Here is a 19,135-nt window from a genome sequence, read left to right as displayed (position 1 = left end):
TCGCATCGAAAAACAACTCACACACACACACACACACACACACACAGAGGCCCCGGGATTTTGCCGAGCTCTGTAGGCAAGGGTAGTTTTGCTTCCGGCACGTGTGCTCCGGTGAAACCGCAGAAACCAGAAGGAAAGCAACCGTTCCATTCGATACCCGACCAGGGGTATCAATCACTCCGTTTTCAATCACTCGGTTGTGAGATGATGGTTGCAATTGTTGTCAAACCACTCTCAAATGGATGAAAAGAAGTTTGAATAAACCATTTTACATACATTCGAGTGTACGTGTTGGTACGTTGCAACAGGTATAAACATATTGCAACTTTAAATTAAAATGTACACTGTTCTAAACGTACCCCAGTTTTTTTTTTTGTTTTCTCCACGAAATATGGTTCGTTAAACTCGACTGTTCCAATTTAAATCTAGAAACTCATTTCATACGATTGCCCGGAGGCAATGTCCCGCAGCTTAAATCTCTGCAAGCTTAAATCTTCTCCGCGATCCGATAGTACAGATTTACGATAATGGCTGCTGGATGGCGTCCGCCGTTAAGTAGAGCCAAATTCATTTCCACGAAGCGACAATATTTGTTTTTTCGCCCTTGTTTGCCGTAAAATCCATGCAACGGATGCCACAGGACGTCATTTGAGGAACAACATTTACGTAACAGATTTGTTAAAACCAGTTTTCGGTTGCTATAAAGCTGTTAGAGAAGTTGAACAAAATTAATGTTGTGCCTTATGAAACTTTTGGCTGGTTTCATTCGTGAATCTTTCACCTAATATTCATTCAAATGGATCCATGAATCTCTGGGGATTCGAATCTTCAAACCTCAATGCATGTTTCGAAACCTCAATGAATCTTCATGAATCTTTCATGGACCTGTCACGAATCTCCATGATTCTTTAGATAATGTGGATCATGCGATCAAAAAAAGGGGATCCCTCTAATCATTTTTGCTCATAACTATTCATCAGTTGATGGATCTTTCGGATTCATGAATCTCTTATTAAAAGATACATAAATCTCTAAAACGCAATTTTTTTTCAAGCCTGAGGTTTTTGAAAAATTTTCCAGGGAACCAAACAATGTCAGTAATAGCGTATGATAACTAGCAATAAGTAATGCCTTAACGGTAAAAGAAGCCATCAGAATCACAGAGAAAAACAATTGATGAACCCTGTAATACAAATGTAAAGTTTACTATGTAATGAATTAAATTGAAGACCAATAAATCACAAATAATAATAATAATAATCTAAAACGCAAAGAATCATTCAGATTCATGAATCTGAATCGGAATTACACAACTCTAGAAAAAGTCAGTGTTTGGCTGCTAACTCGCCAAGTAATAATCTGAAGCATTCCCCGATGATGGTGTTTGCTTCATGCTAAACGCTTACATAAAACCATATTTCATTCGTTTAAATGCCCTTTTCATTCCACCATCACAGATAGCGGCCCGGCCCGGCGCACACAAGCTGCGGTGCTTGTTTCGGGTAACGTTCGTGCCGGTGTCGGCGGCCGGCCTGGCCCAGAAGGACCTCAACGCGCTGGACTATCTGTTCCTGCAGTGCTGCAACGACGTCACGCAGGAGCGCTTCGCCCCGGAGCTGCAGCCCGAGGTCGCCCTGCGGCTGGCCGCTCTGCACATGCACCAGCATGCGCTCGCCAATAACATTTCGCCCGCGAAATTAACTGTAAAAACTGTTGAGTAAGTATGGTCGGTCATTGTTGGGTGGGTTCGCGGGGGGGTGTCTAACGTTAATTATCAACGAGTTCCATTTCAATTGCTCTTCACAACAAAAGGGAAAACGCCAGAAGTGGAACTATTGTTTGCGACGCTTTTGACCGCCAACATCGATGGTCATAACAATGCGCGTACCAAGGGAAACGAATAAGAAAGTATCGCAAGGATGACGGTTTCATTACTTTACTGAATTCAGCTTCAAGATTGAAATGGAATTTGAGGGCGGAGAAAACGAAAAGTTCCTTAACATAAGCACTCATTTTTTTAAGTCAATTAAAACTTCAGACTCTTGGCTCGGTCCATTCTCTTCCCTTTTCCCCACTCAAACGCCACTAAAAGTATTCGGTTGCTTTAAGTGGCTAAAAGCACAAAAAAAAACATCTATTGAGAATAGTGGTTTTTTTGTTTGTGAAATTTCAAAAACAAAATTCTTTCGAAAGAAACATTTTTTCTAACTTTTTCCTCAATCAAATCAATCCCTGAAAACAGCGAAAGAAAAGTTAATTATTTTCAATAAAGAATGATTTCACTTTGTCGACTTTTCCAACGGATTTTGCATACTCGTACGTGACATTAAAGAATGTTGAGCCAAATCAAAACGAGCAGCCATCGGCTTTCGAGCGGCGCATACTTTCATATTCCATTTAGTAACGGATCCGTGACGGCGGGTTTTCACTTACCACTAAGCACACACACACACACAGATACAGACCTCTCTACATACCGGAAAGTAGATAAAAGATTTCACCCCTTTTTCGGAATGTTACAAATCATGAAATGTCTTACCGAAAAACTTTGGCCCACGTACTTCGCGGCGTGTGTTTGTGGAAGTTAGCGCCGGAATGCAGGGAAGGACAGTGACTTGCCAGTATGCGCCGAAACCTCCCCAACTACCACCGCCCCCGGTGGCCCTCGGTGGTGGCAAAATTAGTTCAATTTGTGAAAAGAGTTCCGGAATTTCCGATTTTCGTTTCTTTCGGGGTTTTTCCCATTGTGCATCGAGCACGCGGTATGTCGTTGCTGCGTGTGCGTTTTGTGTCTGTGTGTGGCTGGAGGAAAAGTTTCCCAGGTTTCGCTTTTCGCCCGAACGGCCAGATTTCCGCACGCGGTATGCACCACCACCGCTGACAAGGACAAATATTTGCAAATGCATCCAACGCACCGGGGAGAGAATGTGAAGATGGCCCGGAATGAAAGAATGGTGCAAAAGTTTTCTTCCGCCTTTCGGTTCACTTTGATTGTTCAGTTCAGCGTGTTTGGCTGGGAAAGAATTTGGAAAAACTTCGGCCTCGGAAGTGCGGCGTTGCTCGGAGTGCAACTAATTTTGTCGAAAGCTACAAAAGGCAACTTAAAAGTTCGTGCTAAATGAGTTTCTGTTCTACAGTTTTTGGTTTGCAAAAAGAGGTCCACGAAGTGATTTAATATATGGCACTTGGTATTCCATTGAAATGCACACGAGGGGGTGTTGAAAATAGTTTTCTACTCAATTCCCGGATACGTTATTATTGCAATGAAAAAATATTCCAAAGGCTAGGTTGAGAAAGATTATGCAATTGAAACTGCTTTGAGATGGGTGTTTTCAATTGATTTAATAAAAACACCTGATACTGTTATCGAACTCTTAACATTTTTGGGAACAATTTCAAGTGTATCCAAAGTATAACAATTCGTTCCCCTCTACCCTCACCGCAGACGAGAGTTTGGACTGGATCGCTTTGTGCCTGCTTCGCTGATCGAAGGAATGAAACGCAAGGAACTGCGGCGACTGTTGGGACACTTCCTCAAGCTGAACTCCCAGATGACTGGCTCGTCGACGAAAATGCTCACCCAGCTGCAGGTAATACCTCCCCGAATCATAGCGTCGGAAAAAAGCATCCAAATGTATCGCTCTCCACTTTCTCCAAACCAGGCCAAAATTCACTATCTGGACATCATTTCCGGACTGCCGAGCTATGGAGCGAAATGCTTCAGCACCAACCAACGGGACGGTGTCGAACGTGTGCTGCTCGTGAGTCCCCGGTTCGGCCTCAGTCAAATCGCGGGCATACGAAACACGGTGGTAAGTTTGGCAGCTGGTTTTATACATCTATATTCAAACAGGTTGCTGCAGGTTAAACCCCCTGCCGCAATAAAAATCCCATTAATGGATAGTGACTTTTAATTCGTTTTAATATCAGTGTACTCACTCCACCCAAAATAATTTTACAACGTGAGTTTTCCAACGGGGCGCAATTAAATTCATTAATTTTAACGGGACTTAATCATAACCTGCGTTGGATTCCCGAACATGTAATATGCTGCTTAGTTGGTCGTTCATAAGATTCATCATAAATATACCAAATTAAATCTCGTCCAGGTTATCCTGAACCGTGTATCCCACTGCCCAACGCCCGGGCGTTCGATGAAATGCGCATAAAAAGTTTGGCCCCCCACCCCTCCCTACAAGCACTTTGCCCCTGTCCACACCCACGCGGCCTCAATCTGATTTGCCCGCGAGGTGTAATTAAGCACCGGCACCACGATTCGCAGGGCGGCATTTCCTGAACGTGGACAAGTCTCCGCTGGTAGCCGTACGCTTTCGGTTTCCAATTTTCCTAATCTTGGTTTCGCTTTTCCTTTCCGCGCGTCCAACAGTTGGTGCGGGTAAACGCGGAAACTGTTTGCCCAAGGGGTTGGGGAAAAACGGCGCGCGCGCGCGCGCCAGCGAAACTTCCCAAACAGGACCCGTTAACGAAACGAAAATCTAGGGCAAATATTTAATGAGAATTTATTATCATCTACGCATCGGAGGTGTAGGTTATGCGAACGAATATAAGCGTATGTGCGTGCGTGCGTGTGTGTATTTATGTGAGCGCCATCGCTTTGGAAATTTACTTCCGTCACAACGCCGAACGGTTCCGTTCGACTGTTTAAGTTTCCACCGGTTTTCACCTCCTCCACCAATGGATGGCACCAGGATTGATCGACGAACGCAAACTCCCGGACAGCTTGTTTCGAGAACCGGCTCCTTGAACATAACCAACCACCCCCTTGCCCCCCACCCATCCCGGAAGCTACATTTGTTTGGCTTGGGAAATGGTTGTTTGCCGAGGCATTAGTCTTGAAATTGATGATAATTACAGTCGGTGAGGTCGCGGCGATCGTGATTGGTGATGCTAATCAGGTGAATTTGTGGGTCTCTTTAGGAACGTTCTTCAGTTTGAAGTTCTCCTCCAAACTCCTTTCTGACAACCCGCTTGAATAACGATATGCTCCTATATTATAATCGATTTTGAAATTCATCACTTAAGATGCTACTAATTATTTAATATTTCAAATAAATTATCATGTTTTTGCCGAGATATGTTCAGCATACCTCTGTGGTAAGCATAATGTAACGTTATGGAAGAGGATCAAATCCAAATAGTTGCGAAACATATCGTTATTTTTGCAACATTTCCCCCCACTTCTGAAAAGGTTACAAACTTTCGTGTGTCTTGTGTAGTAACAACTTATCACCTCGTATGTGAATCTTCCTACACATACGTATATTTGTCAGTTCAGCTGGCACACACAAAAAATCCCGCTTCAGTTTTCCATTATGAATACGTTAACAATGCTAAAGTTTGTGCGCTCGTCTTCGGAGTAGTCCCCACTTTCACTTCGAAAAGTTTTGAAAACTTTTCCCTCCTCCAAGCGATACAACACCGGGTGCTGAAACTTGCCTCTACTCGTATAGTTCCGTTTTGGCACGTGTGTACGATTAGTACCGCATCCTGTTGGAAGTTTGAAAAGTTTCCCGATTATGGTGAAAAGAGTTAGTAGAAAGGAATGTCTGCCGTACAGGAGGTTTTTGTCCTTGTCTCTCTTAGGGTTCTATTCTTCGGTCCAGCTAGTTCATATACTACCAACAACCACTGTCCAGAGCACACTGTAAAGGGGAACAAATCAATTCAGGGCCCAAACGGATCGCTCATTCTTCCGAAAGCCGATGACAAATCTGGTGGCACTTATAAATCCTAACCCGGAACCGATGCTGTTGGAAAAGTTTTGCCGAGCCCTCGCGAGCCTTTCTGGTGCTCACGGAACCGTGATTGATCGCTGGAAAATGCTACCGTTAGTGGTAGAAAAGATTGAGGCCGCGCTTCTTACTACGATCCATTTTGGAGTGTAAGGACGCGTATCCGCGAACCGGAACGATCCAAGGTAGAAATATCTGACAGACACCTCATTTATCTTTTGTGCTTCTGTACAGCCGTCCGTTTTGTGCGGGAAGGAAGGCATTCCCTGGGGAGTTGGGGAAAACGGGTAGACCATTGCTTGCTGGAACTATCGAGCATTTTTTTTTCTTTTCAAACCGGGAATGGAGATACGTTATCAGCCAATTCGTGTGACTTGGAAATTCAATGGTCAATAATTGCGCCTCGTATGTTTTTGATGATTATATTAGGCAAACTTGTACACACGATAAGCAAGGGGTAAACATCTGATAAGAAAAGTATAAATAACTTTTATTTTGTAAACAAATACAGACCGACTCACTCGATTCTGTGTGTGCAGATTAATTAACCTTTCGGAAACAAATCAATTTGTATTTTCCAACAGCCACAACCAATTTGCAATCTAGAGGAGTTGATTCGCGTCGTGGTAACGCGTGATGACGACATCTCGAACACCGTGACCGTCTTCATAACTCCCGATCGGGTGATCAACTTCTCGATGGAGGACCGTGACGCTTCGGAGTTTGCCATCGTACTAGCGGGCTACTATCGGTTAATGGCCGGTAAGTGACATATCGTTATGTTTTTGTATCAGATCATATTAAAGTGTATCCACATTTCTTTATTTTTGTCCACACTATAGGTAAAGAGCTGCCGCTGGAGCAAGAACGCGATATTCAAATAGAAGACATTGCACCACCGTACCTATCGCAGCACACGGTGGTCAGTAACGGCTGGAGCTACCTACCGACGGAGAAGCCAACGCACAGCATAGCGTTCCTTATGCCACCGCCGTACCACTCGACCGGGTTCCGCAGCGCCACCGGGTCCATCAGCTCCTCGAGCCGCTCGGACGAATGTGACCGCAACGCGAACAGTGCACGTATGTCGAACCGAAACGTACGGCCCAGTCTGAAGGAGTACGATTTCGAAACGGCCCAACAGCAGGGCAGGGATGTGCGCGCGTCGAAGGATGGCACGATGGTCGGTGGTGGCGTAGGCCGGCTGCCCGGTGGCGTTCCGGAGGCTCGCAACGAGGAGGTACTTCGGCGCGTTGCGGAAATGCAAAAGCTCGTCGAAAACTCCGAGCGCTACCTGAACGAACACGGCGACTATGGGCACGAGTTCGAGGTGAAGCCGGGCGGTAAGCTGAACTTCTGGCGCGAAACGTCCGTCGATGTGGATGAGAGCGATTGCGAGAGTCTGAACAGCAGCAAGCAGAGCTCGACCGAGGATGGGCCGGGTGTGCTGAAGCACAGTGACTCGCTGACGCTGCTGACGGAAACCATCAACCAGGGGCTGGATGGCATTGCGAAGGGACTCAGTTCCATCTACACGGCTCCATTTAGTGAGCTGAACGGGAAGCTCGATAACGGGGGTTCCGGTTCGGCTCAGAACACCCCCAAGAGTCAGCGTAAGATTTCGGGCTTGAGTCAGATTCTAAGCGATCTACAGGCGTTGGGAAATGATCTTTCGCAAAGCGAGAGTGACTCCGAGTCCCTGTACACCCCGAACAGTTCGCCGATTCATAAGACGCAGAACGTTAACCAGTCGCTGCAGCAGCAACAGCAGCAAATGCAGAACTCAACACAGACGGGAAGCCACCCAGGTAACCTAAGGAATAAATCCATCCGCACCAGCTTCGGGCTCCACAGTCCGGACGGTGCGACCGATGGGCGCGATATGAACCTGAAGGACTACCTTCGCCAGCTGAAGGAAGCCAGTAGTGCGTCCGAGTTAGGCACAGATGGTACAGATCTTGCCGCAAAGAAGCTGGGTGACCTGTACGGCTACGAGCTGCTCGGGGACGATTCGCTCATCGAAACCGATCCGGACATTATCGATCTCCGCTCGATTCCACCGCCCCAAACACCGGACGAACTGGACAACCTGCACGTGCTTAGTGTCCCACCGAGCGGGTTTGATGATCGAGCGGGAAAACCGAGCGGTCCGATGGTAGCAACAAACGCCGTGTCCGGTACGGGTGATCTCGAGGAGTTTCTCAAGCAGGTAACGATAGAACCCCCGACCCAGAAGATTACCCCAGCCGTCGAGCTAACCCCGGAGGAGATCCTTTCATACATTATTCCTCCACCGCCCGGGCTCGGTGATCGTACCGATGGTAGCAAACCCACAGCCACCACCACCAACACCGACATTCCCGAACCCCAGAATCCCCCGGTGAATCGAGCAATCGCGACGGTTGCACCGGTTCAGAACCATCTCGGGAGTAGTGTCAGTCAGAACAACAACATTAACACGCTTAAGAACTTGAACTACGCGGTTGACGGTGGACCGATTCCGAAACCGCGGACGGTCAACGGAACCAATGCCGATCCCAGCACGCTACCCGTGGTGGCAAACGGTGCCATCTCCAGTGTGCTGCTTGCAAAGTACGCGTACGATCCGAGTCGGTTCGAGGTGTACTATCCACCGGAGTTGCGTCAACCGAACGGTGGTAATGGAAGCCACTCCAACGAGTATGACCTTTACAGCAACAGTGAGGCCGCAAGTGCGGCTGCGGTGACAACCACGGTGTCGGGGGGAAAGTCAACGAACGATACGAATGGGACGCCCGTTGCCAACGGCGGGGCACCCTCGAACGGTCACGTAATCGAGTACCCGACCGTTGATCGTAAAGGTCCGTTTTCCTGTTGCGCCAAATCCAAGTCCAAAGACAAACAGAATGGCGACGCAGAGTCAGAGCAACAGAAGAGTAGCGACCCACCGAACCTAGCACTCCCACCGAAACCCTGCCCACACACCGCGGCCAATCAGCCCAGCCCTCCCCAGCGACCCCCAAAGAGTGCGGAACTTCAGCTTCGCCTTGGTTCACCCGTACGCTCTCCACCTTACTATGCGCGGATGAACGGCATCACCGGCACCACCGGGAATTACTACGAGATGGACCCACCCTCATTACCGCCCCGCTTCGAGCAGTCCCCCACACCCCCGTCGGTCATACTGGCGACACAGCTGCCGAAGAAACCGCCACTACCTCCGGTCCCACTGAAGCCCTGTATCCTGCGCAGTCCGGTTCCGATTCTAAAGAACCCGCACGCCACATTCAACCACCTCCAGCAACAGCATCTCCAGCATCTCCAGCACTATCAGCACCATCCGGCGCACTCAACTCCACCTCCGCATCTTCCGCATCATCTCCAGCACCATCCACATCACCCCTCGGCCGTGGCTGGTGTATCCCTTTCGGCCAACTCCTCTCCGGTACGGACGGCCGGCATAGGTTCGCCCCACTTTCACCGCAATCCGAACTGTTACAGGGAGATCGAACGGGCCTTCAACCATCACCGGGACGAGCTCGGCGCAGGGCAGACGATACAGATGACCCCGGGACAACCGGCTGCAGCATCGGTGACGACGATGCAACAGGACAACAAGCATCAGCTACAACCGCAACCCCCGAACGGTCACCATCGGTCACACAGCGACTGCCCGCCGGTCTGCCTGAAGAACCCTCCGGCGGACAGTAGGGCACAGCTGACGCTCCTCTGTTCCCCACAAATGTCCCGCAAGACGTCCCTCCCGACAGCCACTGGACCATCACTGCCCACCGGTAACGTTACCTTCAGCAACCCGGGCAGCCCAATCCTTTCCAACAAGAACGGACACGTACTGAACGTGGACACACTGATGGCAAAAACGGACGTGGCCATGGCTGGACTGCTGGTGAAGCTCGACCAAGTGGCGGCCCTCTGTTCCGCGGCCCAAACGGCCGGTGGTGGCACATCGATCGACGAAGATCGCTTCCAGGCGGCCAAGGACGAGCTGACCGACCAGTCGCTCCAGCTCGTTACCGCCTCCAAGCACCTGGTGGTCTCGATGTCCGACGCGAACCTCACCAACCTGCCCGAGCATCTGACCGCGTGTCTGTCGGCGCTGCGACGCATCACCGAGCTGGCGCAGGATCTCACGAGGTACACTTCGGCCCCGCTGCAGACGCGCAACATCGTGCTGAAGATCCACGATGTGGCCTCCAGCTTCCGGGAGTTGGCCTGCGTGCGGGTAGGCCCGGCCGGTGCCGGTCAGCTCGCCCTCAACGCCGAGTGTTTAGCGAACGTGCTCGCGACCCTGCTGCGAAGTTTGCGTGTCTTTTCACCCTAGCAGGAACCACCGGGGAGCCAGCAGCAGGGCGATGGGATCGCATAGGACTAAGGCTCCTCTCGGATGAAAGCTGTTTCATCACCAACGGATATAAAGGTTTCTCATTACGAGCGTGGGTATGCCGGCGTGTTAAGTCCTCGAAAAAGCCCACAGAAAACAAGAAGGTTGTTAATGTAGTCGATAAGATGAATGATAGATAAATTATGAACTCCAATCAAGCATCCACACACGCAGACACGCACACCTACCCGCAGTGGAGTGGCCACCCAGGTGATGAACCGTAACGTATCAGGGGTTTTTTTCTAGCTTCCCATATCATGGTCCTATCATTTTCACAATCTACATATCTAGAACTCGCATATCGTACACGTGCATATTTTCTAGCATTTGATAATGACGTTGATAATTTCCCACGGGCAGAATATGTTATCACAAGGCAAACCTGGTGGCCACTTATACTTCGGGATAGGTTGATAGATCATGCCGTGTAAGCTAACAATAATAACGTCGAGTAATTTATGCCCCCAATTAACTTGTTTCCCCTCGGCAGAAGGTTTGGGTAACACTAAAACTAAAATTCAGCATCGGAAAGGAAGAGACTTTTAATATGTTTAATTTGTTTTGATGCAAACAGATGAGATGGTTAGACAAACGCTCTTTTTTCTCGTGTTTCCTTTTCGGATAACTCGACAGAGTCAATCGAAAATGTCTTACTCTACTTATTGGATTATTTTATTGTGTTATGTGTTTTCGCCTAATTCTCAACCAACAAGGAACATAAGGAAACATTGAGATTACGCTTCGAGCGAGGCACTAAATGCGTTTCAAATACTCAACACGTGGAGGGATAATAACTCAATTTGGAACTCTCTGCTTAAAAAAGCACCCTAAAATACTTAAAACTTCATGCAAATTGTGACTCAAAATTGAATCTTTCTAAAATCCCTGATAGCTGAACTCACATGAAGGACTGTAAATACAAGTAGCAATTGCCATGAACGAACAGCGGTGGGACAACGGGACGAGATCTTCGGCTCACTGAAGGTCGGTTTGTAAAGGACACATAAGAGCGACATAGAGAAGGGAAGTTGAGTGTTAGTTGAAAATGGATTTGAATGATGGCCTGCAGAGGCGGGCCCCTACTCGTTCTGTGTTAGTGTTAAATGTTGAGAATTAGGTAATGGTCTAGTAGCAGTAAAAACAAAAATATACGCTGATAATAATCGCGCTGCAACGGATGCCATTCGGGTTGACCGGTGGTGCCAGGAACCTCGGGATCGAGTACGAAGCAAATGACTCAAATTCGAAGATGCTTCCAAGCGAATATGATTGACAAAACATCTATCTAAATTGCCATTGGGGAAGTCCTAGAGATGTGGCGATCAGTAGAGAAAAAAGGATCATAATCAGCTAAAACTAAACCTACATATGATGATATTGTTGTTTCTTCTTGTGATAGCAAACCGCATGCGACTCGTTGTTTGGGGAGCTTTCCCCAGAACACATAAAACGACGAAGGAGTTTGTGTCACTTATATGAAACGACAATATGCACGAGATTGTCGCAAACCAAACGATAGACCATGGGACAATGTGAATCGGTAGTCAAACATTTAAAGTCACGACTGTATTACAGTAGAATAGAGATGATAAAAAAGTTTGAAATAAAAAAACAGTTACATTTCAAACCATTTTCACAAGGCACACCAGTGAGTACGAGCATCAAAGCAATCGTGGGAGATGGACTGAGTCCGGTTTGCAATTGCTTTTATGCTACATCAGACGCAATCCTCTTAAAGCCCGTCAAAAATGATCATACCATGTCCCATTTTTGTGTGACCTTCTTTTTTTTATTAAACCCTATTATTCATAACGCCGGATAGGGAATTGGTCAAAAGCATCACACGCGCGTGAAGACTCATCTTTCACAGATTATATGTGCGTATAAAATATATTCTGTTACAAACGCTTATGCAAAGCCATCGTTGTTTTAAAAATGTGTTTTTAATGTTTATTACAAATATTTTAATTGTTGATTTTATCTATCTGCTTATAACACCCTTAAGTTAAGGACAAAGAAACCCTTTATTCGTTGCTTTGAATAATAAGGGTTTTGCAACAAGTTAGAGTAAGGAAAGTAAAATGGAAATATGAGGAAGAAATTTGAACGAACTAAAACAAATGTGCAAATGAAAAAGAGGCGAAAATTTACCATATCTAAAATGTTACAAATGAATAACAATATCAAACAGTAAGTTCAGAGCATATCGCAAAAAGGAAACATGCAAACAACAATAACCTTTTGTTTCCAAATGTGGAACGGAACGGTGAAAAAGCCTAATGGGAAGAACGGCAATAAACCCGCTTTTAGTTTGACTTTTTATTCCGATTCACTAAAAGGCAATACACCAAACTCCACAGTCTCGCATATTTGGCTGCTGGAGCTTTAACAAAACATACAAATTCCAACCTCCGTGAAGGGTAGTACTTGTTATACAATTTTCATTTTTATCATAACAGCTAGTCAGATCCAGCCAAACAGGTGTTGTTTAATGTATAAAAAATGGTTTTCTATATCGTGTAAACTTTATTCGCAGCTTTGTTCAAAATAGAGTAATAGTAGTTTTATTCGTTACGAAAAAGAAACGCACAGCATATTTAAAACATCATCAAGGGGTCAGTTTTTTCTACGAAAGTCTAAGGTACAGCCGTTTACTTTATCCTTTCCATTGTAAATCGACTCTGATGCCATTCCAAATCCGCGCGGAACATATCCTAATAAAACGAACAGTTGAACTCCTGCTACCTTATTTTCATCAAGAATATGAAACCTAACTATCTTATTAATTTTTTTTTAAATCCCCTTGAAAACTGCGCTTTTGAGGGAAAGAAACACAAAACCCATGGGCCAGAGTAACAGAATAAAGGGAAATCGGTTTGAAACATCAAAAGAACACGTTGCAAACTCGAGTCAGTAGTTTTCGTGTTTATTTGAAAGTGAAAAAAAATCGTAAATCTTCACAGGATACTAAAAACTGATAGAACCTAATAAACATTCTAACATTAGCAACAATACGGAATACAAGAATGGATTTACAGTTGGAGGAATGTGTTAAAGGAGATTCCTACGCGTAGAACGGATTCTTATCCTGAATCGACCAAAACCAGACAAGAAAGTAGATCGAAATGGAAGCAGAATAAACATAAGCAACCACCATTAGATAATTAACTAATAAAATTAGTTAACATATTTAAAACACACTTCTCTTTGTTCACAGTTGTAAATTCGTCAAAATGTATATCCGAAATCTTGTTAAGTGTTCGTTATTACACACTTCTCTGCTCCCGGATTTCTTTGCTTTCGATAATAATTTTAAATTATATTGCAAAACAAATTAAGGAGCATATAAGAGTGTTAATTTATTAGTACATATCTTGCAGTGTTGTAGACTGTTGGGGTAGCATTAAAATTACGGCTTACACTTAAGTGATGGAAATAACCCACTTGATTCCACTCTCGATGTGTTGCACACGATGTCTGCAAGTCTATTTCTTCTTCTTCTTACCGGCATAATTGTCCACTTGTACCGTTACGTTGTGCACCTTCTGGGATATCTTATTGATGTAAAACAGGGCAGCGATTGAGAAAAGAATACTGCAAAAAAAACATTAGATTACCTTAGTGAACGTTTGCTTAAACCTTCAACAACATTAACTAGAAATGGACTTACCAGGAGGTTACACACACACGGTGTACCATTCCACAGGCAAATAGAGCACCGACTAAACAGAATAGCACTTCCGGAAAGAATTTCGCTTGGAATCCATTGCCAAGAACAACCGCCTCCAGGTTAGACACCGCCTACAAGGAAGATACATTTCTACATTTGTTCACGGTTGTGGCTTGCCATAGACAACTGATACTTACGGTCAGTGAGAGGATGAACAACCATGACCCCAGGAAACCACCGAATATAGTGGCCATTTGTGAGGACGACAGCAAAGGGCGGTACATTTGCATGCCGGAAAAGATCAGCACCGCTGATACCGACGCCAGTGCTAGTGATACCGTGGTTGGTACAGCTGGAAATGGGAAAAGCGTGAGATGTTCCGTAATAAACATGTATCACATTATAAAGTTTCTATTGGTTCGCTACAATACCCATTATTTTGTATATTTATCACACAAAACTCAACAAACACCGGTTTCAGAGACGAGAAAATGTAAACAACGACGTGGAATCGTAATCATCCAATCCTGCCATATAAACGACGAAACTGTCAACAACTAAAATGAGGGCTAATTTCACCCATCGACGAAAATTTTGTAAATTTCACAAAGCAAAACCTCAGAAAATTGAGAAATTAACTCAACAAAAACTACTAGATTTAGTTATCTTTCTAATTATTCAATTTATAAACCACATAACATAAGGATTGATAGATTATTTTCCAAAATATTCGACGAAGAGGATCGGTTCATCGATTTGCGGAAACCAGCCTCGGTATGAAGAGAGGTTGCAGGATATCATGCAATGAATCAGAAATCGTGGGAATATTTTCGAGAATTACTTACACAACTTTTGGTGCCCGTGAGAAATTCCATCGCACTCGATTTCGTCCATATCATAAAAACGAACAGAATTCGTGTCCAATGACTTAGCACGTAGAAACACTTTCGACTGTTCGGGATATGTCCACGAGAGCATTTGCATCACAAAGATATCCGACTATAGAGACTATAACAATATGATCCAACATTTTGCGAATCCTTTATCGTTTAAGAGACTATTCCGAAGATTTTTCTTATAGTGCAAGTATGTTGGTAAATAAATTTAAAACTAACTGTCAAAACAATGGCGGTTCAGAAAAAAGCTTACACGACCTCCTTCTTTCATTGATGTTGTGCGCGAACGTCAAACGTCAGTTCAGCGCAGAAAAAAAATCACACGAAAACAACAAAACACATCAATAGAACAGGTGTAAAATTAATCGGTGGCATTATCAGTTCTAAGCGATTCTAAGCCAACAAGGCGAAAAAATTAGTACCGTGCATTATCAAGTATGTGCACCTAAGCTACCAACCTTTTCCGCCTCGGAAGCTGTACGACGCAAAATTTACAAGTTGATGTTCCTTTGCCGGAAGCTGAGCGAAATCGATAAAATGTTTGGCAAACTATCAGAGGTCCTGCAAACGGCGGCCGATGTGGTAAGTTACAAGACCATATATTGAAATACCCTTATTTGGTGTTCAACCCGAAATTCAAGACTAATATTTAAGGCACGATGAAAATTAAGAATGGTCCATTTCTATCATCTTTGATTATTGTTTTGTGTGAAGTTAAAACAACTGTGCCTTTAAGAACTTATATAATTTTGTTTTTTATTGTTAAAAACATGTTTCTGGGCGAGTGTTATTTCCATAATCTTGATAGTTTGTGTTTCGATAATCATGATAAGATCAGATTGGCGTAGTGGAATAGGATTCTGGACCTTTCTTTACACACATGTAAAAGTACTAGTTTTTTGTGAAAGTTTCATAAATCTGATTGCTTTTCCAGCTTGCTCCCCCTCCAACAGCGTTGCAGGACTTTGACTATCACTACCGATTGATCAAAAACTTCTACATCGCCGACAAAACCCTACCAAAAATCCACATCAACGATACCAACATTCCAACACACCTTGACCAAATGCTAGCGATATTGATACGCGAGGAGCAGCAGCAACTGGAAGCGTACGCGAAAACAGACACCAATGATACGTGTGACGCTCCATCGAGCAGCACAGAAACGCCAGCAAAGGCCACCGAAATGCTACCATCGAAGGCAGAGTGCATGGAGTTCGTCCTCAATAACCGACCCCTCGACGTACTGGTCGAGTTTGCCGTGAACGACACACCACCCGGGGCGCGCTTTATCATACTGAACTGGATTCGACGATTCCTGTCCTGCCTAAAGTGTCCACCGTTGGGGCACGCTAGCATTTTCCAACCCGTGCAACGGTTGGTCGAACTATGCAACGGCACCTTGGCGTCACCGTACGAGCGCGAGGAGATACTTTTTCTTGAAACGGTGGCCGGGCTCGTACGCAAGGATTCCATACTGGTCAATCTGTTCCTAAAGTCACACCACCATTCCGCACAAATGTTATCGAACTGGAAAGGGCTAGGGGTGGCGAAGCCTCCGGTGAACAATCCACTATTTATGAGCACCAAGATTGATTACGATTCTCGACGGATTTCGCTGGTAACGGAAGACAGTGGAGGAACGGTGGCGGCCAGTAAGGGGGGAGTAGACGAGCAACGCGCGGTGAACGATACCGATGTGGAGCGACAGGGAAAGGTTGAACGCTGTGATTGCGATGATGAAGATCATTTTATCCTCTTCGATGCCATCGTTAGTTATTTGGACAGTGCCGTAAGTAAACGCTCGTAAAAGCAATGTTGCTCTTTTGCTAACATTCCACTGATCCATTCCAGGATAGCACAATAGTCGTGCGGGCCTGTGAGGGTGTCCTCATTTTGGGCTCACTAGCTACGCTGCAAAAGTCGTGCAAAGCCATACGCAACACCATCGGTCGGTTTTCCACCATGATGGCCTCACGACTCGCGGCCAACTGCCAGCAAATCCCGGAGGATATGGACACCGGCGACATCGAGGATGCTAACGTCACATGGGGTCTGTTTCCGCGTGATCCCGAACAGCCGCACTACATTGGCCGCTATCAGCTGACGGCTTTCCTGTGCTGGTTGGACTATTGCGATTGCCTCATGAAGGAGTGTCCGCTGATAGTACCGGAGTTGGGTCCGCGCATTCGCGAGGAAATGCTGATCAATTACGTTGAGCAGGCCCTGCTGGGATGTTTTGCGCCGTTCATGCTGGTCCTGACTGCGAAGATTATTAAGAAAACACAATCGAGGGCCCTTTTGGATGGTAATTAATTTTTCCCGACACATCCATTGAAATATTTATACACATCTTTGGTTTTTATGAACAGAAATTGCGAATTGGCTTATCGGAGAGGATGAGCTGATGGATGTTAACAACTGTTTGCTTACGATTTTGATCGAGAACGCCCACGAAAACACGGACATACTTCTACCCACGTTGCAGTTTGTTGAGGTAAGATGGATGGTTCAAAGCACAATACGACATGGTTAAAATTGAAACTGTTAATCTTTGTTTTAGTCGCTTTTGGACAACCCTCATGAAAAGATTCTTCATGGCATGCTGTTCTTTTACATCAACAACCGAGGCTACTATGATGCAACTGCGCAAACCATACAATCGTGGTCGGACGAAGAGGATAACCGCGAGCGACGAAGGGGTAGCGCTGAAGATCCGATCAAGTCGCGTACCCTGGCACCGAGTAACATCCTGCGGGTAATCAATCAGTGAGTGTACACAACTGTTCCGGTAGGAGGAGAAGATATGTTTTTCATTGCAAATGTTCAATTATTCTACAGCTTCTTGTTGCTTTTGCCGCGTCAAATTATCAACGACGCCGGAGGCATTTGCTACGAGGAGTACATGCAGGATGCCCACCGCCACTACCAAACGTGGATCAGCAAGACGCACGGTTTCAACTGGCCTGTCGAGGCCGTCTGGCCGGACAGTGGAGAAACGTCTCCGCTTGCTGGCAGTTCCGTCGAACCGCCCGCACACATCGGCACGATGACGGTCGTTCCGTTGGCTCCGGTTAAACTGCCGAAAAAACCACGCACCCGATACACCGACTCCGAGCGCGACGGTGGCGACGATTTGCGGACCTGCGGCGACAGTGGCATCTCGGAGGAGAGCTTCTACGAGGGCCCACTGCTGAAGTTGCTGTTTTCGCACGTTAAACAAATGAACACACAACCTTACGAGCTGAACCTGGCCGTCATAGCGATCCTCTCCAAGCTGGCCCTATTTCCCCATCCCTACCTGCACGAGATTCTGCTGAACCCCGAGATACCGGTGGCGACCGGTGCTACCACGCTCTGGTCTGTGATGCAATTTCTCGCCCGGCAGCTTCTGTCGGAGATTCCGCGGGTGGAAAACTTCCAGGAGAAGATCAAAGACACTGGTAGGCGGTTGCTTTCGAATCCGCCGCTCTACCACAAGGACTGCGAGGGCGGGGAGCTGGCCGAAAGTGGTGCGGGCGCGAGCCATTCCACTGAAGAGGAGGACGAAATCAACGACCCACTGTTCGAGTCGATCGTCGTGCTGGAGGAGTTTTGCAAAGAGCTTGCAGCAATTGCCTTCGTAAAGTACCACCACGCCACGGAGCGAACGCCGACCGGTGTGTTCGTCGGTGCAGCCTAAGTAAAGACAAACAAGATACATTAGTTCGCATTACGCTAGTGCAATGTGAGAAAAATGAGGATTTATGAGTTACAAGCTAGACTTAAAACGTTCCACAAGTTTAACCTTTCTCCCGTAGTTCAACGAATGTAGTTTTAACGAACTGTGCAAGCTCCGATCGGCCGACCCTCTCCAGAAGATCTCTTCCCAGTGCTTAATCAATGTAAGCGTTCGCTGTTCTCTTTTTTTCCCCAGGTCGTCCAAAACCAATTAAATTAAGTAGCGCAATCTTCGACGTTTCGAGGACCGATAGCTATAAAAGTATGTGGGAGCGGGTACCATGTGGTTGTTTATCAAATTTGTATTCTATCTAGTCGCCAAAATGAAGGGAAAAGAAAAAAAATACAATTGGAACCGATAAGAGACAGAACCGTTTCTTCCATCACGTGTTTTTGATTCTGGCGTTTCACCATGCATGGTTTATTCGAAATAAGCATGTGTTGCTAAAAATCGTATCTTAATTCAAACAGTCGTTAAGTTGTTGCCTATGTCCTTTTTTTCGTTCAGTTAAACAAATGTAATTTTGTGCGCTCACGTAAATGATTTCTTGTCTTTCTAATTATATTTTGGTTTTGATTATATCACTTGTATTACCTTATGCACCATTTTTAATAAGTTGATGAACAATCATATCTATGTTCAAACAGTCCTATGTTAAAACCGAAGGATTTATCTTTTTTGTGTCTATTGTTTCAGTTAGACAACTTTAATTTG

The 19,135-nt window shown here is 45.7% G+C and overlaps 3 protein-coding genes across 3 annotated transcripts in view; 2 read left to right on the top strand and 1 right to left on the bottom strand.

Moving 5' to 3' along the window:
* The window catches only part of LOC131260411 (uncharacterized), a 110,654-nt gene extending 100,580 nt beyond the window's left edge, over positions 1–10,074 (top strand). The window contains exons 8-12 of the mRNA XM_058262122.1: positions 1,458–1,717; positions 3,446–3,590; positions 3,663–3,812; positions 6,338–6,515; positions 6,596–10,074. Of these exons, the coding sequence (XP_058118105.1) occupies positions 1,458–1,717; positions 3,446–3,590; positions 3,663–3,812; positions 6,338–6,515; positions 6,596–10,074 (4,212 nt within the window). The remainder of the gene's footprint in view (positions 1–1,457; positions 1,718–3,445; positions 3,591–3,662; positions 3,813–6,337; positions 6,516–6,595) is intronic.
* A 3,376-nt stretch (positions 10,075–13,450) lies between these two features.
* Positions 13,451–14,343, bottom strand: LOC131272298 (protein KRTCAP2 homolog). The gene is made up of 4 exons (XM_058273977.1): positions 14,236–14,343; positions 14,002–14,156; positions 13,805–13,935; positions 13,451–13,728 (listed from the first exon to the last, which is right to left on the bottom strand). The coding sequence occupies exons 1-4, from the start codon at positions 14,237–14,239 to the stop codon at positions 13,620–13,622; spliced, it is 399 nt and encodes a 132-aa protein (XP_058129960.1). The 5' UTR covers positions 14,240–14,343; the 3' UTR covers positions 13,451–13,619.
* Positions 14,344–15,150: 807 nt separating this feature from the next.
* Positions 15,151–18,806, top strand: LOC131272108 (FHF complex subunit HOOK interacting protein 2A-like). The gene is made up of 6 exons (XM_058273739.1): positions 15,151–15,282; positions 15,635–16,492; positions 16,555–17,008; positions 17,073–17,197; positions 17,264–17,469; positions 17,542–18,806. Exons 1-6 carry the CDS (start codon positions 15,202–15,204, stop codon positions 18,380–18,382), a joined length of 2,565 nt encoding a protein of 854 aa, XP_058129722.1. The 5' UTR covers positions 15,151–15,201; the 3' UTR covers positions 18,383–18,806.
* The last annotated feature ends 329 nt before the right edge of the window (positions 18,807–19,135 follow it).

Source organism: Anopheles coustani, chromosome 3 (genome assembly GCF_943734705.1).
Source record: "Anopheles coustani chromosome 3, idAnoCousDA_361_x.2, whole genome shotgun sequence".
In the NCBI taxonomy this organism is placed as follows: Eukaryota; Metazoa; Arthropoda; class Insecta; order Diptera; family Culicidae; genus Anopheles; species Anopheles coustani.
This window is presented reverse-complemented; position numbering and strand designations above follow the sequence as displayed.

Bases quoted from the DNA above. Each gene is read 5' to 3' on its own strand.
- LOC131272108 (XM_058273739.1), top strand. From the start codon at position 15,202: ATGTTCCTTTGCCGGAAGCTGAGCGAAATCGATAAAATGTTTGGCAAA. The intron at 15,283-15,634 runs GTAAGTTACAAG...TTGCTTTTCCAG, and splicing joins TGCAAACGGCGGCCGATGTG to CTTGCTCCCCCTCCAACAGC. The intron at 16,493-16,554 runs GTAAGTAAACGC...GATCCATTCCAG, and splicing joins TTAGTTATTTGGACAGTGCC to GATAGCACAATAGTCGTGCG.
- LOC131272298 (XM_058273977.1), bottom strand. The intron at 13,936-14,001 runs GTAAGTATCAGT...TCTTCCTTGTAG, and splicing joins TGTTCATCCTCTCACTGACC to GCGGTGTCTAACCTGGAGGC. The intron at 13,729-13,804 runs GTAAGTCCATTT...TTTTTTTTGCAG, and splicing joins CGTGTGTGTGTAACCTCCTG to TATTCTTTTCTCAATCGCTG.